Source organism: Oncorhynchus keta, chromosome 28 (assembly GCF_023373465.1).
Source record: "Oncorhynchus keta strain PuntledgeMale-10-30-2019 chromosome 28, Oket_V2, whole genome shotgun sequence".
NCBI classification, from domain to species: domain Eukaryota; kingdom Metazoa; phylum Chordata; class Actinopteri; order Salmoniformes; family Salmonidae; genus Oncorhynchus; species Oncorhynchus keta.
In genome coordinates this window covers 15133220-15152084 of record NC_068448.1, presented here as the reverse complement: position 1 = coordinate 15152084, position 18865 = coordinate 15133220, and the positions used below count along the sequence as shown (strand labels likewise).

At 46.3% G+C, this 18865-nt stretch overlaps 1 protein-coding gene across 2 annotated transcripts in view; it reads left to right on the top strand.

Annotated features, from left to right (window-relative positions):
* LOC118360521 (low-density lipoprotein receptor-related protein 1-like) overlaps positions 1-18865 on the top strand; it is a 260259-nt gene that overhangs the window by 30664 nt on the left and 210730 nt on the right. For both annotated transcript variants that reach the window (XM_052484956.1, XM_052484955.1), the window contains exon 2: positions 16991-17113. In XM_052484956.1, the coding sequence (XP_052340916.1) occupies positions 16991-17113 (123 nt within the window). The remainder of the gene's footprint in view (positions 1-16990; positions 17114-18865) is intronic.

Here is an 18865-nt window from a genome sequence, read left to right as displayed (position 1 = left end):
GCTGTTGGATGTTGAATGGGGCTGTTGGGTGTTGAAGGGGGATTGTTGGTTGTTGAATGGGGCTGTTGGATGTTGAGTGGGGCTGTTGGATGTTGAATGGGGCTGTTGGATGTTGAATGGGGCTGTTGGGTGTTGAAGGGGGATTGTTGGATGTTGAAGGGGACTGTTGGATGTTGAATGGGGCTGTTGGATGTTGAATGGGGCTGTTGGGTGTTGAAGGGGGATTGTTGGTTGTTGAATGGGGCTGTTGGATGTTGAATGGGGCTGTTGGATGTTGAATGGGGCTGTTGGATGTTGAAGGGGGCTGTTGGATGTTGGAGGGGGCTGTTGGATGTTGGAGGGGGCTGTTGGATGTTGGAGGGGGCTGTTGGATGTTGAATGGGGCTGTTGGATGTTGAATGGGGCTGTTGGGTGTTGAAGGGGACTGTTGGATGTTGAATGGGGCTGTTGGATGTTGAATGGGGCTGTTGGGTGTTGAATGGGGCTGTTGGGTGTTGAATGGGGCTGTTGGGTGTTGAAGGGGGCTGTTGGATTTTGAATGGGGCTGTTGGGTGTTGAAGGGGGCTGTTGGATGTTGAATGGGGCTGTTGGATGTTGAAGGGGGCTGTTGGATGTTGAGTGGGGCTGTTGGATGTTGAAGGGGGCTGTTGGATGTTGAAGGGGCTGTTGGGTGTTGAATGGGGCTGTTGGGTGTTGAATGGGGCTGTTGGGTGTTGAAGGGGGCTGTTGGATTTTGAATGGGGCTGTTGGGTGTTGAAGGGGGCTGTTGGATGTTGAATGGGGCTGTTGGATGTTGAATGGGGCTGTTGGGTGTTGAATGGGGCTGTTGGATGTTGAAAGGGAATGTTGGATGTTGAAGGGGACTGTTGGATGTTGAAGGGGGCTGTTGGATGTTGAGTGGGGCTGTTGGATGTTGAAGGGGGCTGTTGGATGTTGAAGGGGGCTGTTGGATGTTGAAAGGGAATGTTGGATGTTGAAGGGGCTGTTGGATGTTGAGTGGGCTGTTGGATGTTGAAGGGGCTGTTGGATGTTGAAGGGGACTGTTGGATGTTGAAGGGGACTGTTGGATGTTGAATGGGGCTGTTGGATGTTGAATGGGGCTGTTGGGTGTTGAAGGGGGCTGTTGGGTGTTGAAGGGGGATTGTTGGTTGTTGAATGGGGCTGTTGGATGTTGAATGGGGCTGTTGGGTGTTGAAGGGGGATGTTGGGTGTTGAAGGGGGATTGTTGGTTGTTGAAGGGGGCTGTTGGATGTTGAATGGGGCTGTTGGATGTTGAATGGGGCTGTTGGGTGTTGAAGGGGGGTTGTTGGTTGTTGAATGGGGCTGTTGGGTGTTGAATGGGGCTGTTGGATGTTGAATGGGGCTGTTGGGTGTTGAATGGGGCTGTTGGGTGTTGAATGGGGCTGTTGGATGTTGAATGGGGCTGTTGGATGTTGAATGGGGCTGTTGGATGTTGAATGGGGCTGTTGGGTGTTGAATGGGGTTGTTGGTTGTCGGATGGGGCTGTTGGATGTTGAATGGGGCTGTTGGGTGTTGAATGGGGTTGTTGGTTGTCGGATGGGGCTGTTGGATGTTAAATGGGGCTGTTGGGTGTTGAATGGGGTTGTTGGTTGTTGGATGGGGCTGTTGGATGTTGAATGGGGCTGTTGGGTGTTGAAGGGGGTTGTTGGTTGTTGGATGGGGCTGTTGGGTGTTGAATGGGGTTGTTGGTTGTTGAATGGGGCTGTTGGGTGTTGAATGGGGTTGTTGGTTGTCGGATGGGGCTGTTGGATTTTGAATGGGGCTGTTGGGTGTTGAATGGGGTTGTTGGTTGTCGGATGGGGCTGTTGGATGTTGAATGGGGCTGTTGGGTGTTGAATGGGGCTGTTGGGTGTTGAAGGGGGTTGTTGGTTGTCGGATGGGGCTGTTGGATGTTGAATGGGGCTGTTGGGTGTTGAATGGGGCTGTTGGGTGTTGAAGGGGGTTGTTGGTTGTTGGATGGGGCTGTTGGATGTTGAATGGGGCTGTTGGGTGTTGAAGGGGGCTGTTGGTTGTTGAATGGGGCTGTTGGGTGTTGAATGGGGCTGTTGGATGTTGAATGGGGCTGTTGGGTGTTGAATGGGGTTGTTGGTTGTCGGATGGGGCTGTTGGATGTTGAATGGGGCTGTTGGGTGTTGAAGGGGTTGTTGGTTGTTTGGTGGGGTTTTGGGTGTTGAATGGGGCTGTTGGGTGTTGAATGGGGCTGTTGGGTGTCGGATGGGGCTGTTGGTTGTTTGGTGGGGGTTTTGGGTGTTGAATGGGGCGGTTGGGTGTTGAATGGGGTTGTTGGTTGTCGGATGGGGCTGTTGGATGTTGAATGGGGCTGTTGGGTGTTGAATGGGGCTGTTGGGTGTTGAATGGAGCTGTTGGGTGTTGAATGGGGCTGTTGGGTGTTGAATGGGGCTGTTGGGTGTTGAATGGGGCTGTTGGGTGTTGAATGGGGCTGTTGGGTGTTGAATGGGGCTGTTGGGTGTTGAATGGGGCTGTTGGGTGTTGAAGGGGGTTGTTGGTTGTTGGATGGGGCTGTTGGGTGTTGAATGGGGCTGTTGGGTGTTGAATGGGATTGTTGGTTGTTGGATGGGGCTGTTGGGTGTTGAATGGGGCTGTTGGGTGTTGAAGGGGGCTGTTGGGTGTTGAATGGGGCTGTTGGGTGTTGAATGGGGCTGTTGGGTATTGAATAGGGATATCCCTTCCTATCTGTCTACCTCCACCCCTCTATCCCTCCCTATCTGTCTCCCTCCACCCCTCTATCCCTCCCTATCTGTCTCCCTCCACCCCTCTATCCCTCCCTATCTGTCTCCCTCCACCCCTCTATCCCTCCCTATCCGTCTCCCTCCACCCCTCTATCCCTCCCTATCTGTCTCCCTCCACCCCTCTATCCCTCCCTATCTGTCTCCCTCCACCCCTCTATCCCTCCCTATCTGTCTCCCTCCAGTCAAGAGGACGATGGCAGTCGCTGACGTCACAGCAGTAAACATATCTTCAACTGCTCGTCACTGATCTTGTTTTCAGGTGTTTTAATCTCTTTCAGTGAAGTATCCTGATCTGACCTCAGTACAAACTTACCAACCCCAATCACTCACTCATTCTCAAACCGATTACAACCATGTATTCATTTGTGTAACCCCAGACAGGAATTTATAGACCAACGTCCTTAATCAATCATCATCAACTCCAATATCTAACAGTCATTCTGTTGTGGCTGTTTTCCTTTTGGATAAATGCAGTGAGGTGAAAAAGCATTCATTGATGGATGTTTCCAAAGCAGGTTGACGTTTGTCACTAATCTTGTCCTGGAGGTCGAACTGAGCCTTTTCCCCTTAGATAGGACAGCTGCAAAGTCAAAATGTGCGATATTTTTATTTTTATTTTTTTTATTTCACCTTTATTTAACCAGGTAGGCTAGTTGAGAACAAGTTCTCATTTGCAACTGCGACCTGGCCAAGATAAAGCATAGCAGTGTGAACAGACAACACAGAGTTACACATGGAGTAAACAATTAGCAAGTCAATAACACAGTAGAAAAAAATGGGCAGTCTATATACAATGTGTGCAAAAGGCATGAGGAGGTAGGCGAATAATACAATTTTGCAGATTAACACTGGTGATAAATGATCAGATGGGCATGTACAGGTAGAGATGTTGGTGTGCAAAAGAGCAGAAAAGTAAATAAATAAAAACAGTATAAAAACAGTATGGGAATGAGGTAGGTGAAAAAGGGTGAGCTATTTACCAATAGACTATGTACAGCTGCAGCGATCGGTTAGCTGCTCGGATAGCTGATGTTTGAAGTTGGTGAGGAGATAAAAGTCTCCAACTTCAGCGATTTTGCAATTCGTTCCAGTCACAGGCAGCAGAGTACTGGAACGAAAGGCGGCCAAATGAGGTGTTGGCTTTAGGGATGATCAGTGAGATACACCTGCTGGAGCGCGTGCTACGGATGGGTGTTGCCATCGTGACCAGTGAACTGAGATAAGGCGGAGCTTTACCTAGCATGGACTTGTAGATGACCTGGAGCCAGTGGGTCTGGCGACGAATATGTAGTGAGGGCCAGCCGACTAGAGCATACAAGTCGCAGTGGTGGGTGGTATAAGGTGCTTTAGTGACAAAACGGATGGCACTGTGATAGACTGCATCCAGTTTGCTGAGTAGAGTGTTGGAAGCCATTTTGTAGATGACATCGCGAAGTCGAGGATCGGTAGGATAGTCAGTTTTACTAGGGTAAGCTTGGCAGCGTGAGTGAAGGAGGCTTTGTTGCGGAATAGAAAGCCGACTCTGGATTTGATTTTTGATTGGAGATGTTTGATGTGAGTCTGGAAGGAGAGTTTGCAGTCTAGCCAGACACCTAGGTACTTATAGATGTCCACATATTCAAGGTTGGAACCATCCAGGGTGGTGATGCTAGTCGGGCATGCGGGTGCAGGCAGCGATCGGTTGAAAAGCATGCATTTGGTTTTACTCGCGTTTAGGAGCAGTTGGAGGCCACGGAAGGAGTGCTGTATGGCATTGAAGCTCGTTTGGAGGTTGGATAGCACAGTGTCCAATGACGGGCCGAAAGTATATAGAATGGTGTCGTCTGCGTAGAGGTGGATCAGGGAATCGCCCGCAGCAAGAGCAACATCATTGATATATACAGAGAAAGAGTCGGCCGAGAATTGAACCCTGTGGCACCCCATAGAGACTGCCAGAGGACCGGACAGCATGCCCTCCGATTTGACACACTGAACTCTGTCTGCAAAGTAATTGGTGAACCAGGCAAGGCAGTCATCCGAAAAACCGAGGCTGTTGAGTCTGCCGATAAGAATTTGGTGATTGACAGAGTCGAAAGCCTTGGCGAGGTCGATGAAGACGGCTGCACAGTACTGTCTTTTATCGATGGCGGTTATGATATCATTTAGTACCTTGAGTGTGGCTGAGGTGCACCCGTGACCGGCTCGGAAACCAGATTGCACAGCGAGAAGGTACGGTGGGATTCGAGATGGTCAGTGACCTGTTTGTTGACTTGGCTTTCAAAGACCTTAGATAGGCAGGGCAGGATGGATATAGGTCTATAGCAGTTTGGGTCCAGGGTGTCTCCCCCTTTGAAGAGGGGGATGACTGCGGCAGCTTTCAATCCTTGGGGATCTCAGACGATATGAAAGAGAGGTTGAACAGGCTGGTAATAGGGGTTGCGACAATGGCGGCAGATAGTTTCAGAAATAGCGGGTCCAGATTATCAAGCCCAGCTGATTTGTACGGGTCCAGGTTTTGCAGCTCTTTCAGAACATCTGCTATCTGGATTTGGGTAAAGGAGAACCTGGAGAGGCTTGGGTGAGGAACTACGGGGCGGAGCTGTTGGCCGAGGTTGGAGTAGCCAGGCGGAAGGCATGGCCAGCCGTTGAGAAGTGCTTATTGAAGTTTTCGATAATCATGGATTTATCGGTGGAGACCGTGTTTCCTAGCCTCAGTGCAGTGGGCAGCTGGGAGGAGGTGCTCTTGTTCTCCATGGACTTCACAGTGTCCCAGAACTTTTTGGAGTTGGAGTTACAGGATGCAAACTTCTGCCTGAAGAAGCTGGCCTTAGCTTTCCTGACTGACTGCGTGTATTGGTTCCTGACTTCCCTGAACAGTTGCATATCACGGGGGCTATTCGATGCTATTGCAGTCCGCCACAGGATGTTTTTGTGCTGGTCGAGGGCAGTCAGGTCTGGAGTGAACCAAGGGCTGTATCTGTTCTTGGTTCTGCATTTTTGAACGGAGCATGCTTATCTAAAATGGTGAGGAAGTTACTTTTAAAGAATGACCAGGCATCCTCAACTGACGGGATGAGGTCAATGTCCTTCCAGGATACGGGCCAGGTCGATTAGAAAGGCCTGCTCACAGAAGTGTTTTAGGGAGCGTTTGACAGTGATGAGGGGTGGTCGTTTGACTGCGGCTCCGTGGCGGATACAGGCGATGAGGCAGTGATCGCTGAGATCCTGGTTGAAGACAGCGGAGGTATATTTGGAGGGCCAGTTGGTCAGGATGGCGTCTATGAGGGTGCCCTTGTTTACAGAGTTAGGGTTGTACCTGGTGGGTTCCTTGATGATTTGAGTGAGATTGAGGGCATCTAGCTTAGATTGTAGGACTGCCGGGGTGTTAAGCATATCCCAGTTTAGGTCACCTAACAGAACAAACTCTGAAGCTAGATGAGGGGCGATCAATTCACAAATGGTGTCCAGGGCGCAGCTGGGAGCTGACGGGGGTCGGTAGCAGGCGGCAACAGTGATAGACTTGTTTCTGGAGAGAGTAATTTTCAAAATTAGTAGTTCAAACTGTTTGGGTATGGACCTGGAAAGTATGACATTACTTTGCAGGCTATCTCTGCAGTAGACTGCGACTCCGCCCCCTTTGGCAGTTCTATCTTGACGGAAGATGTTATAGTTGGGTATGGAAATCTCTGAATTTTTGGTGGCCTTCCTGAGCCAGGATTCAGACACGGCAAGGACATCAGGGTTAGCAGAGTGTGCTAAAGCAGTGAGTAAAACAAACTTAGGGAGGAGGCTTCTGATGTTGACATGCATAAAACCAAGACTTTTCGATCACAGAAGTCAACAAATGAGGGTACCTGGGGGCATGCAGGGCCTGGGTTTACCTCCACATCACCCGCGGAACAGAGAAGGAGTAGTATGAGGGTGCGGCTAAAGGCTATCAAAACTGGTCGCCTAGAGCGTTGGGGGCAGAGGATAAGAGGAGCAGGTTTCTGGGCATGGTAGAATATATTCAGGGCATAATGCGCAGACAGGGGTATGGTGGGGTGCGGGTACAGCGGAGGTAAGCCCAGGCACTGGGTGATGATGAGAGAGGTTGTATCTCTGGACATGCTGGTTGTAATGGGTGAGGTCACCGCATGTGTGGGGGTGGGACAAAGGAGGTAACAGGGGTATGCAGAGTGGATCTAGGGGCTCCATTGTGAACTAAAACAATGATAACTAACCTGAACAACAGTATACAAGGCATATTGACATTTGGGAGAGACATACAGCGAGGCATACAGTAATCACAGGTGTTGAATTGGGAAAGCTAGCTAAAAACAGTAGGCGAGGCTAATCAGCTAGCACAACAAACAGCAGGTAAAATGGCGTTGACTAGGCAACTGGGCCGACAGATAAACAAACAAGCAGAATGGGGTACCGTGATTAATGGACAGACCAGCGTGCGTCAGCTATGTAGCCAAGAAATCAGTGTCCAGGGGCAGCGGTGGATGGGCAGGGAAGCTGGGCTGGCGAGTGTTATCCAGGTTTTTTTTTTTTTTTTTTTTTTTTAAACTAACAATGACTAAATAGCTTGTAGCTAGTTAGCTGGTTAGCGTCTGGAGGTTCTTGAGTGTGTCATAAAAATAAATCAAAATTAAAAGTGATAGCGAATCCGTATCACAGTGGGTGAGGCAGGTTTCCGGAAGGTATAAACAAATAAAAATCAAAGAGAGAGAAAGTAAATGGGTTCAGAAGTGTTTGGGATGAGGTGAGTCAGATGGTTAGCAGGCCTGTGCTAACAAGCTAACAGTTCTAGGCCCGGGCTAGACAAGCTAGCCGTTAGCAGGCCGAATAGCAAGTAGGGAGATAGCGAGGGCTAGAGAGCTAACCTTTGGGGACGTCGCGATGGGGTGAGTCTGTTTATTCCTCTTCTTGCGGTGGCATTGACAGACCGGTCGTGGGCCCGGGTAATTGTAGCCCAGGATTATGCTACAGGAGCTCTGGTGAGCTGGAGACACAGCGTTTCAGAAAGCTCGCGGGCCTTGGCCAGCAGATGGGTCTTTGGCGATGTCGCAACGAAAAAGCCTGTTGAAACCACCTCGGACGATTATGTCGGCGGACCAGTCGTGATGGATCGGCGGCGCTCCGTGTCGGCAGTAAAGGGTCCAGGCCAATTGGCAAAAGAGGTATCGTTGGGCCTCTTCGGCTAGTCGGGAGATGGGCTTAGCTCAAGGCTAACTGTAGCTTGTTTTGGGCCAGAGACGTTGGCCAGGAGTAGCCACTCGGAATTGCAGCTAGCTAGTTGCGATGATCCGGTGTAAAGGTTCAGAGCTTGCGGTAGGAACCGGAGATGTGGTAGAGAAAGAGCAGTCTGATATGCTCTGGGTTGATGTCGCGCTGGTGTTCTAGTTAGCTTAGAAGACCGCTAGCAATGGCTAACTGAGTACGAGCTAGTAGCTAGTTGCTGGCTAGCTTCTGATGGTGGCTCCGGATCTAATGTAAAGTATAGAAAAGGCGGATCCGTACCACATTGGGTGATGCGGGTTGCAGGAGAGTATATTCAGCTCTAGTTTGAGAGTGAGATTAAAATATGTACGAAATATATACAGAAAAATAAACGAAGAAAACTATATTTACACTAGACAGGACGGGACAAGACAAAACATACGTACGACTGCTACGCCATCTTGGAAATTAAAAGAATGAATGAATGAAAACAGAAATGAGCTAATGTAAGATTAGGGTTAGCAGTGTGGTTAAGGTTAGGTTTAATGTTAGAGTTGGATTTTATGACTTTGTAACTGTGCTAGCTAGTGACCACTGCAGAGCTGCCTTCAGAGCAGGATTCATGACGATAAACGCTAACCTGCATTTCCAGAGGTCCAGTCATACCAGTGTCAATGTAATAGCAATACTAATGTAATCAAGTCACCTTTCAGCGGTGGCAGGAAAATAAAGTAATTTAACTGGCATTGCCAGCTTTAGCTTCAGCTGGCATCATGTCCTTATGCCTCTGCTGTTTACTGTTGGGTCCAGCCAGTCCCAGCAGGCCAAATAAAGGCCTTCTTCATTCATTACCTCTAACCTGTACCCCGCAAACTAACTCGGTGTAACGATGTGGATCGAGAGTCAGGAACCAAGTTCGGGTAGTGAGTGTTTTAATAAATAAACGCAAAACAAGAAACACAAACAACGCACAGACTTAACACTGGAACAGAAACAATAACACCTGGGGAAGGAACCTAAGGGAGTGACATATATAGGGAAGGAACCTAAGGGAGTGACATATATAGGGAAGGAACCTAAGGGAGTGACATATATAGGGAAGGAACCTAAGGGAGAGACATATATAGGGAAGGAACCTAAGGGAGAGACATATATAGGGAAGGAACCTAAGGGAGTGACATATATAGGGAAGGAACCTAAGGGAGTGACATATATAGGGAAGGAACCTAAGGGAGAGACATATATAGGGAAGGAACCTAAGGGAGAGACATATATAGGGAAGGAACCTAAGGGAGTGACATATATAGGGAAGGAACCTAAGGGAGTGACATATATAGGGAAGGAACCTAAGGGAGAGACATATATAGGGAAGGAACCTAAGGGAGTGCCATATATAGGGAAGGAACCTAAGGGAGTGACATATATAGGGAAGGAACCTAAGGGAGTGACATATATAGGGAAGGAACCTAAGGGAGTGACATATATAGGGAAGGAACCTAAGGGAGTGACATATATAGGGAAGGAACCTAAGGGAGTGACATATATAGGGAAGGAACCTAAGGGAGAGACATATATAGGGAAGGAACCTAAGGGAGTGACATATATAGGGAAGGAACCTAAGGGAGTGACATATATAGGGAAGGTAATCAGGGAGGTGATGGAGTCCAGGTGAGTCTGATGATGCGCAGGTGTGTGCAATACCGCTACTCGCGCACGACAACGAGCGCCTGCGTTGCCAAGAGCTAAAATAGAAGTCATTCCTATTTCTGAAGCAGATCACACTGCAAGTCCTGCCTCTCCCATCTCCTCAGTGGTTTACAGAAGCAGGTACCCACGTGCCATCTCCTCATTGGTTATACCCACGTGGGTGATTGAAAGACGAAATATTCTGCCAGTTGTCGTGGTAATACTATGAAAATGTAGATGCCAATCACCATATAAGTTCAAAGATGAAAAAGTCTGGAAGGAGGAGAGATGACTAGAAACGATTCGGTTGACCGTTTTATGTCGGAGTAGAGGTCCTTGTGCATTTTAGGTATACAACTCAATGTTTATATCCCAGGACAAATTAGCTAGCAAGTGCAAGCTAACTAGCTAAATTGCCATACATGTTTAATGTTTTTTGACCTGTCCCCAAATTAATGTCATTGGTTCAGAGTTTGCTTTGATATTTTAACCTGCGTGTCGTGATCGCGTTTGGTGTAGGGGGACAAAATAAATGTAGACGGTTTGGGTTCCGTGTAATGATGGTGACAGGTGTGCGCCATAACGAGCAGCCTGGTGACCCAGAGGCCGGACAGGGAGCACACGTGACACTCTGTACCGGTACACCTGTATATAGCCTCATTATTGTTATGTTATTGTGTTACTTTTTATTCTTTTTTACTTTAGCTTATTTGGTAAATATTTTCTTAACTCTTCTTGAACTGCACTGGTTAAGGACTTAAGTAAGCATTTCATGGTAAGGTCTACATGGCACATGTGACAAATGAAGTTTGATTTGATTTATATAGCCCTATATATCGATGTCCTAGCTTACCTCTTTCAGTTAATACATGCAATGCAGTATTAGCCTTATATTTAGCTAATGAATGATGGGCTAAGCATAATAAGTTTCTAACTTATAGCCTCTGTCTCTTGCCCAATACACACACACCTGTGCTCCACTAGCCTCCCTGTAAAAACGGCTCCTTAGCTCTCGGAGTCCCATGGAGGAAAAGCTAGACTAGAAGAGCTTGCTGGACATTTATTTTTTTGCTTTTCTTATACCAATAGGCTATTCAAAGAGGGACACGTGCTCTTGTTTGCTGAATGTTTAATATAGCAACCAATAGAATTCACAGGTAGTTTGAAAGAAGCGCAAACGCGATGGCGGTAGGCTATAGCAGTTATTTATTCAGACCCATAATCATTCATTCTTTGTGAAGAAGCCTAATTCTACTCCTATATTACGATTATTTTATATATATATGTTTTTTTAGGTGGTTGATCAGCTTTAATGTTACAGATAGTTTGTGGTTTCCATCAATGTAATTGTGTGCATCATTTCCAATCCCCCAGTCAAAAGTTTGGACACACCTACTCATTCAAGGGTTTTTCTTTATTTTTACTATTTTCTACATTGTAGAATAGTGGAGACATCAAAACTATGAAAGAACACATATGGAATCATGTAGTAACCAACGAAGGGGTTAACAAATCAAAATATATTTGAGATTCTTCAAAGTAGCCACCCTTTGGCTTGATGACAGCTTTGCACACTCTTGGAATTCTCTCAACCAGCTTCACCTGGAATGCTTTTCCAACAGTCTTGAAGGAGTACCCACATATGTTGAGCACTTGTTGGCTGCTATTCCTTCACTCTGCAGTCCAACTCATCCCAACCCATCTCAATTGGGTTGAGGTCTAGTGATTGTGGAGGCCAGGTCATCTGATGCAGCACTCCATCACTCTCCTTGGTCAAATAGAACTTACACAGCCTGGAGGTGTGTTTTGGTTCATTGTCCTGTTGAAAAACAAATGATAGTTTCTCTAAGCGCAAACCAGATGGGATGGCATATCGCTGCATAATTCTGTGGTAGCCATGCTGGTTAAGTGTGCCTTGAATTCTAATCTATTTATTTTTATTTTTGAACCCTGTGGCACCCCCATAGAGACTGCCAGAGGTCCGGACAGCAGACCCTCCGATTTGAACTCCCTGAACTCTATCAGAGAAGTAGTTGGTGAACCAGGCGAGGCAATCATTTGAGAAACCAAGGACTGTCGAGTCTGCCAATGAGGATGTGGTGATTGACAGAGTCGAAAGCCTTGGCCAGGTCAATGAATACGGCTGCACAGTAATGTTTATTATCGATGGCGGTTAAGATATCGTTTAGGACCTTGAGCGTGGCTGAGGTGCACCCATGACCAGCTCTGAAACCAGATTGCATAGCAGAGAAGGTATGGTGAGATTCGAAATGGTCGGTAATCTGTTTGTTGACTTGGCTTTCGAAGACCTTAGAAAGGCATGGTAGGATAGATATAGGTCTGTAGCAGTTTGGGTCAAGAGTGTCCCCCCCTTTGAAGAGGGGGATGATCGCAGCTGCTTTCCAATCTTTGGGAATCTCAGATGACACGAAAGAGAGGTTGAACAGGCTAGTAATAGGGGTGGCAACAATTTCGGAAGATAATTTTAGAAAGAAAGGGTCCAGATTGTCCAGATTGTCTAGCCCGGCTGATTTGTAGGGGTCCAGATTTCAGAACATCAGCTGAACGGATTTGGGAGAAGGAGAAATGGGGAAGGCTTGGGCGAGTTGCTGTTGGGGGTGCAGTGCTGTTGACCGGGGTAGGAGTAGCCAGGTGGAAAGCATGGCCAGCCGTAGAAAAATGCTTATTGAAATTCTCAATTATGGTGGATTTATCAGTGGTGACAGTGTTTCCTATCTTCAGTGCAGTGGGCAGCTGGGAGGAGGTGTTCTTATTCTCCATGGACTTTACAGTGTCCCAGAACTTTTTTGAGTTAGTGTTGCAGGAAGCAAATTTCTCCTTGAAAAAGCTAGCCTTGGCTTTTCTAACTGCCTGTGTATAATGGTTTCTAGCTTCCCTGAACAGCTGCATATCACGGGGGCTGTTCGATGCTAATGCAGAACGCCATAGGATGTTTTTGTGTTGGTTAAGGGCAGTCAGGTCTGGGGAGAACCAAGGGCTATATCTGTTCCTGGTTCTAAATTTCTTGAATGGGGCATGTTTATTTAAGATGGTTAGGAAGGCATTTAAAAAAAATATCCAGGCATCCTCTACTGACGGGATGAGATCAATATCCTACCAGGATACCCCGGCCAGGTCGATTAGAAAGGCCTGCTCGCTGAAGTGTTTCAGGGAGCGTTTTACAGTGATGAGTCGTTTGACCGCTGACCCATTACGGATGCAGGCAATGAGGCAGTGATCGCTGAGATCTTGGTTGAAGACAGCAGAGGTGTATTTAGAAGGGAAGTTGGTTAGGATGATATCTATGAGGGTGCCCGTGTTTAAGGCTTTGGGAAGGTACCTGGTAGGTTCATTGATAATTTGTGTGAGATTGTGGGCAACAAGTTTAGATTGTAGGATGTCTCTATAAGCTTGGAACATTTAGCTACTGGGATTTTTGCCCATTCTTCAAGGCAAAACTGCTCCAGCTCCTTCAAGTTGGATTGGTTCCGCTGGTGTACAGTAATCTTTAAGTCATACCACAGATTTCCAATTGGATTGAGGTCTGGGCTTTGACTAGGCCATTCCAAGACATTTAAATGTTTCCCCTTAAACCACTCAAGTGTTGTTTTAGCAGTGTGCTTAGGGTGATTGTCCTGCTGGAAGGTGAACCTCTGTCCCAGTCTCAAATCTTTGGAAGACTGAAACAGGTTTCCCTCAAGAATTTTCCTGTATTTAGCGCCATCCATGATTCTGACCAGTTTCTCAGTTCCCCTATTAATGGAAGGGTAGTATATTAATGGAAGGGTAGTATAATAAATGGAAGGGTAGTATATTAATGGAAGAGTAGTATATTAATGGAAGAGTAGTATATTAATGGAAGAGTAGAATTTCATTGGAAGTGGAGCTAATGTATTTACAGCATTTCAGAATTGACCAATAAATAAACAAAATAGACAGAAATTACCAATAAATGTAGGAAGCTGTAACTTCCAATAACCCTCAGGTTAGCCTTGGTTAGCCTAGCCTAGTATCTCAGTGCTCCCTCATGTGCTGTGTGTGTCGTCTTAGTTGATTCAGTCATTGGCCTCTGTCCCTTCTTTTATAGCTTTCTCTCCCTCCCTCCACTCATTCCCTTTCTTATTTCCCCTCTCCCCTTTGCTGTTGTTAGGGCACTTTCCACTTAGTACTCTCATGCCTCCCAATCTATTCATGGTTGTGTTCAAACATTACATTCCTGGGACACTGGAAAATGCCTTCATTTGGAAATGTTCGTTCTCTCATGTCCTTGAGTGTAAATTGAGAGGCCTGAAAGAGAGCTGCGATGTGGCTTTGAATGTTAAGTGTCATCACTCTCTTCATTGTTTCAAATATCAAGGTGTTGTTAGTGTATTAAAGACAGCTGTCATTTGATCTGCAGCAAAACATTTAGCTTCTAATTGTATTGATAATAACCTGACACTCATGAGTCACCACATTTGACCACACACACACACACACACACACACACACACACACACACACACACACACACACACACACACACACACACACACACACACACACACACACACACACACACACACACACACACACACACACACACACACACACACACACGAACAAAACCACACATGTTATGTTCTTCTATCCTCGTGGGGACCTAAAATTAATTTCCTAACCCTGACCCTATATGTAACCTTAAACCTAACCCCTAAGCTTAAAATAGCCTTTATCCTCAGGGGATGTGGGAAATGTCTCCACGAGGTATAATTGTCCTTGTTTTATTATCCTTGTGGCGACTTTTGGGGATTTTAGGTCCCCACAAGGATAGAACAACCAATCCACACACAAACACACACCCTCCCTCCCAGCGCTCTCTAGCCTCAATCCCTTACCCTGACAGTTTAGAGAGAACGTGACCGCAATGATACACTGCCCTAATACTCTCTAGTGATTACTGTCACATTGCTTCTCCTTTGTGGTGCACCCGCATCGCCTCCCTTCCCACAAACACTTCTCTGCCTGCCAAGTGAAGGAGAGGGGGAAAGAAGGAGAGGGGGAAAGAAGGAGAGGGGGAGAGGTCAGCCAGGGCGAGTAAGGACACCCAGGGTGAGTGGGGATAGGGCTCCGTACCTGCAGAGAATTACAATTAGATGGTCTGCTCTGCGCTGCGACTCTGTGAGTGAGTGTGTGTGACTCCTCCCCCTCCTCTTTTCCCACCTCATCCTCCCCATCTTTCTCCTTCCCTCCTCTTTCCCTCCATCTGTCTCCTTCCCTCCTAAGATGAGGGTTCTCCTCCTCCTACCCCTCTTCATCCTCCTCCTCTATATGAATACCAATGTCACTGAGTGAGTGAGGAAACGCACTGGCAGTCTCAGCCTGTTAAGCTAGCATCTTTGTCATAAGACACACACACACACACACACACACACACACACACACACACACACACACACACACACACACACACACACACACACACACACACACACACACACACACACACACACACACACACACACACACACACACACACACACACACACATGCACAACCTGTGGCTGGATGACCATGCAGGGGTCAACACAAGTTCACACAACCTTGCTCTTTATCCCACCCACCACAGGAAATGAGATGCCTTCTAAGAAAAAGCCCAGTGTGGTATTTCTGAGCAGTATATGTCAGCAGAGATTATTGAGGTTGATGTACCACATGGTAGCACCACAGAGTAGCCCTGACAGCTCAATGGCCCAGTAACTATTTCTGGCACTGCCCCACGGCTGACATCATTAAACAGAAACTCACACCTGGGTCCAAATAGTATTAGCTATCTTCAAAATATTCTAGCTGCCCTGGATTGGGCTTGCCTGGTGCAATGGAACCAATGGAATAGTCCCGAAAGTTGCAAACCCACCCAGCTGACACTCCAGCCAGGCTCAATCAAACTCTGAGCGTTTTTTAAAAGATAATAAATACTACTTGAACCCAGGTCTGGTAAGTCAGCCACACTCTGGAAAATGTGTAAAGATCCACTGTATTAGGCCAGTCTATGTAAGTCTATATTCATAGGTTGCATGTGTCGTCACAATATTGCTTTGAACGTTCGTTTTGGACTGATGAGTAATGAGAGCTGATGGAGATTTCATCAACAGTGCATCATAGTGGCTTGGCAATACAATGACATTCAAAAGGAGGCAAATAATTGCAGGAAAACCTTTGTAATAATTTTGATGTCACCAGATTGACTTTAGATGAAGTATAACGTTAGCTAGCTAGCTAAGATTGAGGGCATGCCACGGGATTTTAGCTAGATAATGTTAGCATTACTAGCTATTTTTGACAAACTTTGCTAGCTAATGACAACATTGACATCTGTCTAAAGTAATTCTGATGACATGATAATGCTGGCAAAGTCATTTCTTGCTAAATATTTTACTACTTTAGCAATGTCATCTTATTTCCAGGCACTATAGTGTAATTTAGACAAAACAGTAGTTAGCCTACGTCCAGAATGTCTGGTTATCACCACTTTAGAATGCTTATCACCACTTTAGGGCACTACTATGGCGCCGCCGGTAGATTGCAGCTTGAGAACGTTCATAACAATGGAATGACGCAACGAGTGACGGAGGTGCAACCTATGAACATTACCACTATGTCAAACCGCCCACAAAACATGACAAAGTTGTCTCAAACAAAGTACACTCCTGATTCAAGAAATAGATTCAGTGGTGGTCTACTAGCCTGCTTTCTGTTCAGTTTAAAATAAAACATAAATGCCTTTACAGAAGTACAGGAATACAGTATACTAGTTTGGTTTTAGGGGAAAACATACAAAAATAAATAACTAGAAATACAAAATGTTGGGCCTCCCGGGTGGCGCAGTGGTCTAAGGCACTGCATCCCTGTGCCACCAGAGACTCTGGGTTCGAGCCCAGGCTCTGTCACAGCCGGCCGCGACCGGGAGGTCCATGGGGCGACGCACAATTGGCCTAGCGTCGTCCGGTTTAGGGAGGGTTTGGCCGGTAGGGATATCCTTGTCTTATCGCGCACTAGCTACTCCTGTGGGGGGCCAAGCGCAGTGCACGCTGACCAGGTCGCCAGGTGTACAGTGTTTCCTCCGACACATTGGTGTGGCTGGCTTCCGGGTTGGATGTTTCAAGAATCAATTCGGCTAGGTTGGGTTGTGTTTCGGAGGACGCATGGCTCTCAACCTTCGCCTCTCCTGAGTCCGTATGGGAGTTGCAGCGATGAGATAAGCATGTAACTACTACCAGTTGAATACCACGGAATTGGGGAGGAAAAAGGGGTAAAAAAACAAATGTTGGTAATAGTACATGTGTTCTGTGTTCTGTCTTTTCCAGCTCCGAAGACGTGTAGTCCTAAGCAGTTTGTGTGTAAAGATCAGGTGACCTGCATCTCTAAAGGATGGCGCTGTGATGGTGAGAAGGATTGTCCAGATGGGTCGGACGAGTCGCCTGATATCTGTAAGTACAGTTTAGGGCTGTCCCCTACTAAAACAAATTATGATAGACCGAGAGTCATCTTTCCTTTCGACCAATCGATTGGTTGAAATTTTTATAGACACATCCTATGTGTTTTAATCAAATCAACTACATGCACTGAGCTTGTCTGATGCTTTAAACACACTGTTTGATTAAATAATTAAGACACAAATTACTACAGGGAGTTCGACCGTGTTAAAAACAATGACAGCGAGTGACTGTGTGACTAGCACCCAATGTCTCTCTCTCCTCCCTGCTGCAGCGACCACCACCGAACATCAACAGTGCGTATTGTGCTGTCCGTGTTGCAGAAGATGCAATATAAGTACAGCCACTTCGGACTCAAAATTCTGTTACTGAAATCCCTCATTTGTTTAGGAAAAACATCAGAGAGAATGATTTATTTCAGCCTTTATTTCTTTCATCACATTCCCAGTGGGTCAGAAGTTTACATACACTCAATTAGTATTTGGTAGCATTGCTTTTAAATTGTTTAACTTGGGTCAAACATTTCAGGTAGCTTTCCACAAGCTTCCCACAATAAGTTGGGTGAATTTTGGCCCATTCCTCCTGACAGAGCTGGTGTAACTGACTCAGGTTTGTAGGCCTCCTTGCTCGCACATGCTTTTTCAGTTCTGCCCACAAATGTTCTATGGGATTTAGGTCAGGGCTTTGTGAGGGCCACTCCAATACCTTGACTTTGTTGTCCTTAAGCCATTTTGCCACAACTTTGGAAGTATGCTTGGGGTCATTGTCCATTTGGAAGACCCATTTGCGACCAAGCTTTAACTTCTTGACTGATGTCTTGCATGAGGCTCTGCTGAACAGAATCAGTAGGCTATTAAACAAACACTCAAACAGGCAACAGAAGCAGGATCTGTCTTATTTCTGTAAATATATATATGTATGAATTATAAAGCCAGGTACATTTAACAGTTGATTATAGACCTAATTAAGTTGGAGTTTCCTCTCTCCTCACTCTCTTCTTAGACAATAAGACAAGGGCTGTTTTCTCCTAACTCCGCTGCTGCCTCCGCCACATTGTTTTCCACACCAGTAAGCTGATTAACTTTGCTGTTATGCATATAGCAACATGGTCTAGGAAAAGGCGCCAATTCAACAGTGCAATGATGTGTTTCAGAACCCCGGACAGCAACCGCTGTTCATCACGGGAGAAAGCACATTTGTCATAAAATAATAATATTTGTATTAGTTTAGCACCCTTGTTCTTACGTAATATAACCATATACAGTTTCAGTAGCACATGTCTTAGACTGATGGACTGGACCATCCCCACTGCCTCCACAATGGATCCGGGTTTTTTCTATGTTTGTGCTTTTCTGTAAACCAATTTCTGTGTTCATGCAAGTGACTGATTGAACAAATCTTCACTCTCAGTGTCGGCAATTTGGCACTACGCCCAGAACCTTGTTAAGAGAAAGGGATATCTCAGTTTCATGGTCTCGATTTAGAGAGAAGAAGCCTTGTGAGGTGTTGGTCTGTCACCTGCTTGAACCAGTATTGGTTGGTCACATGAATTAAACAAACGTTAATTATTAATTAATTATTAACAAGCTAAATCATGCAAATATGACTTGTCTGCAGTATATAAGAACTAAACAGGACTGCCCCGTTATAACTTCTGACAGATGTCCACTATGATGCATTAAGTTTGTTGGAACCTCTCCAACGCACTGACAATAAACAATGATTAATTTAAGATTGACTTTGAGT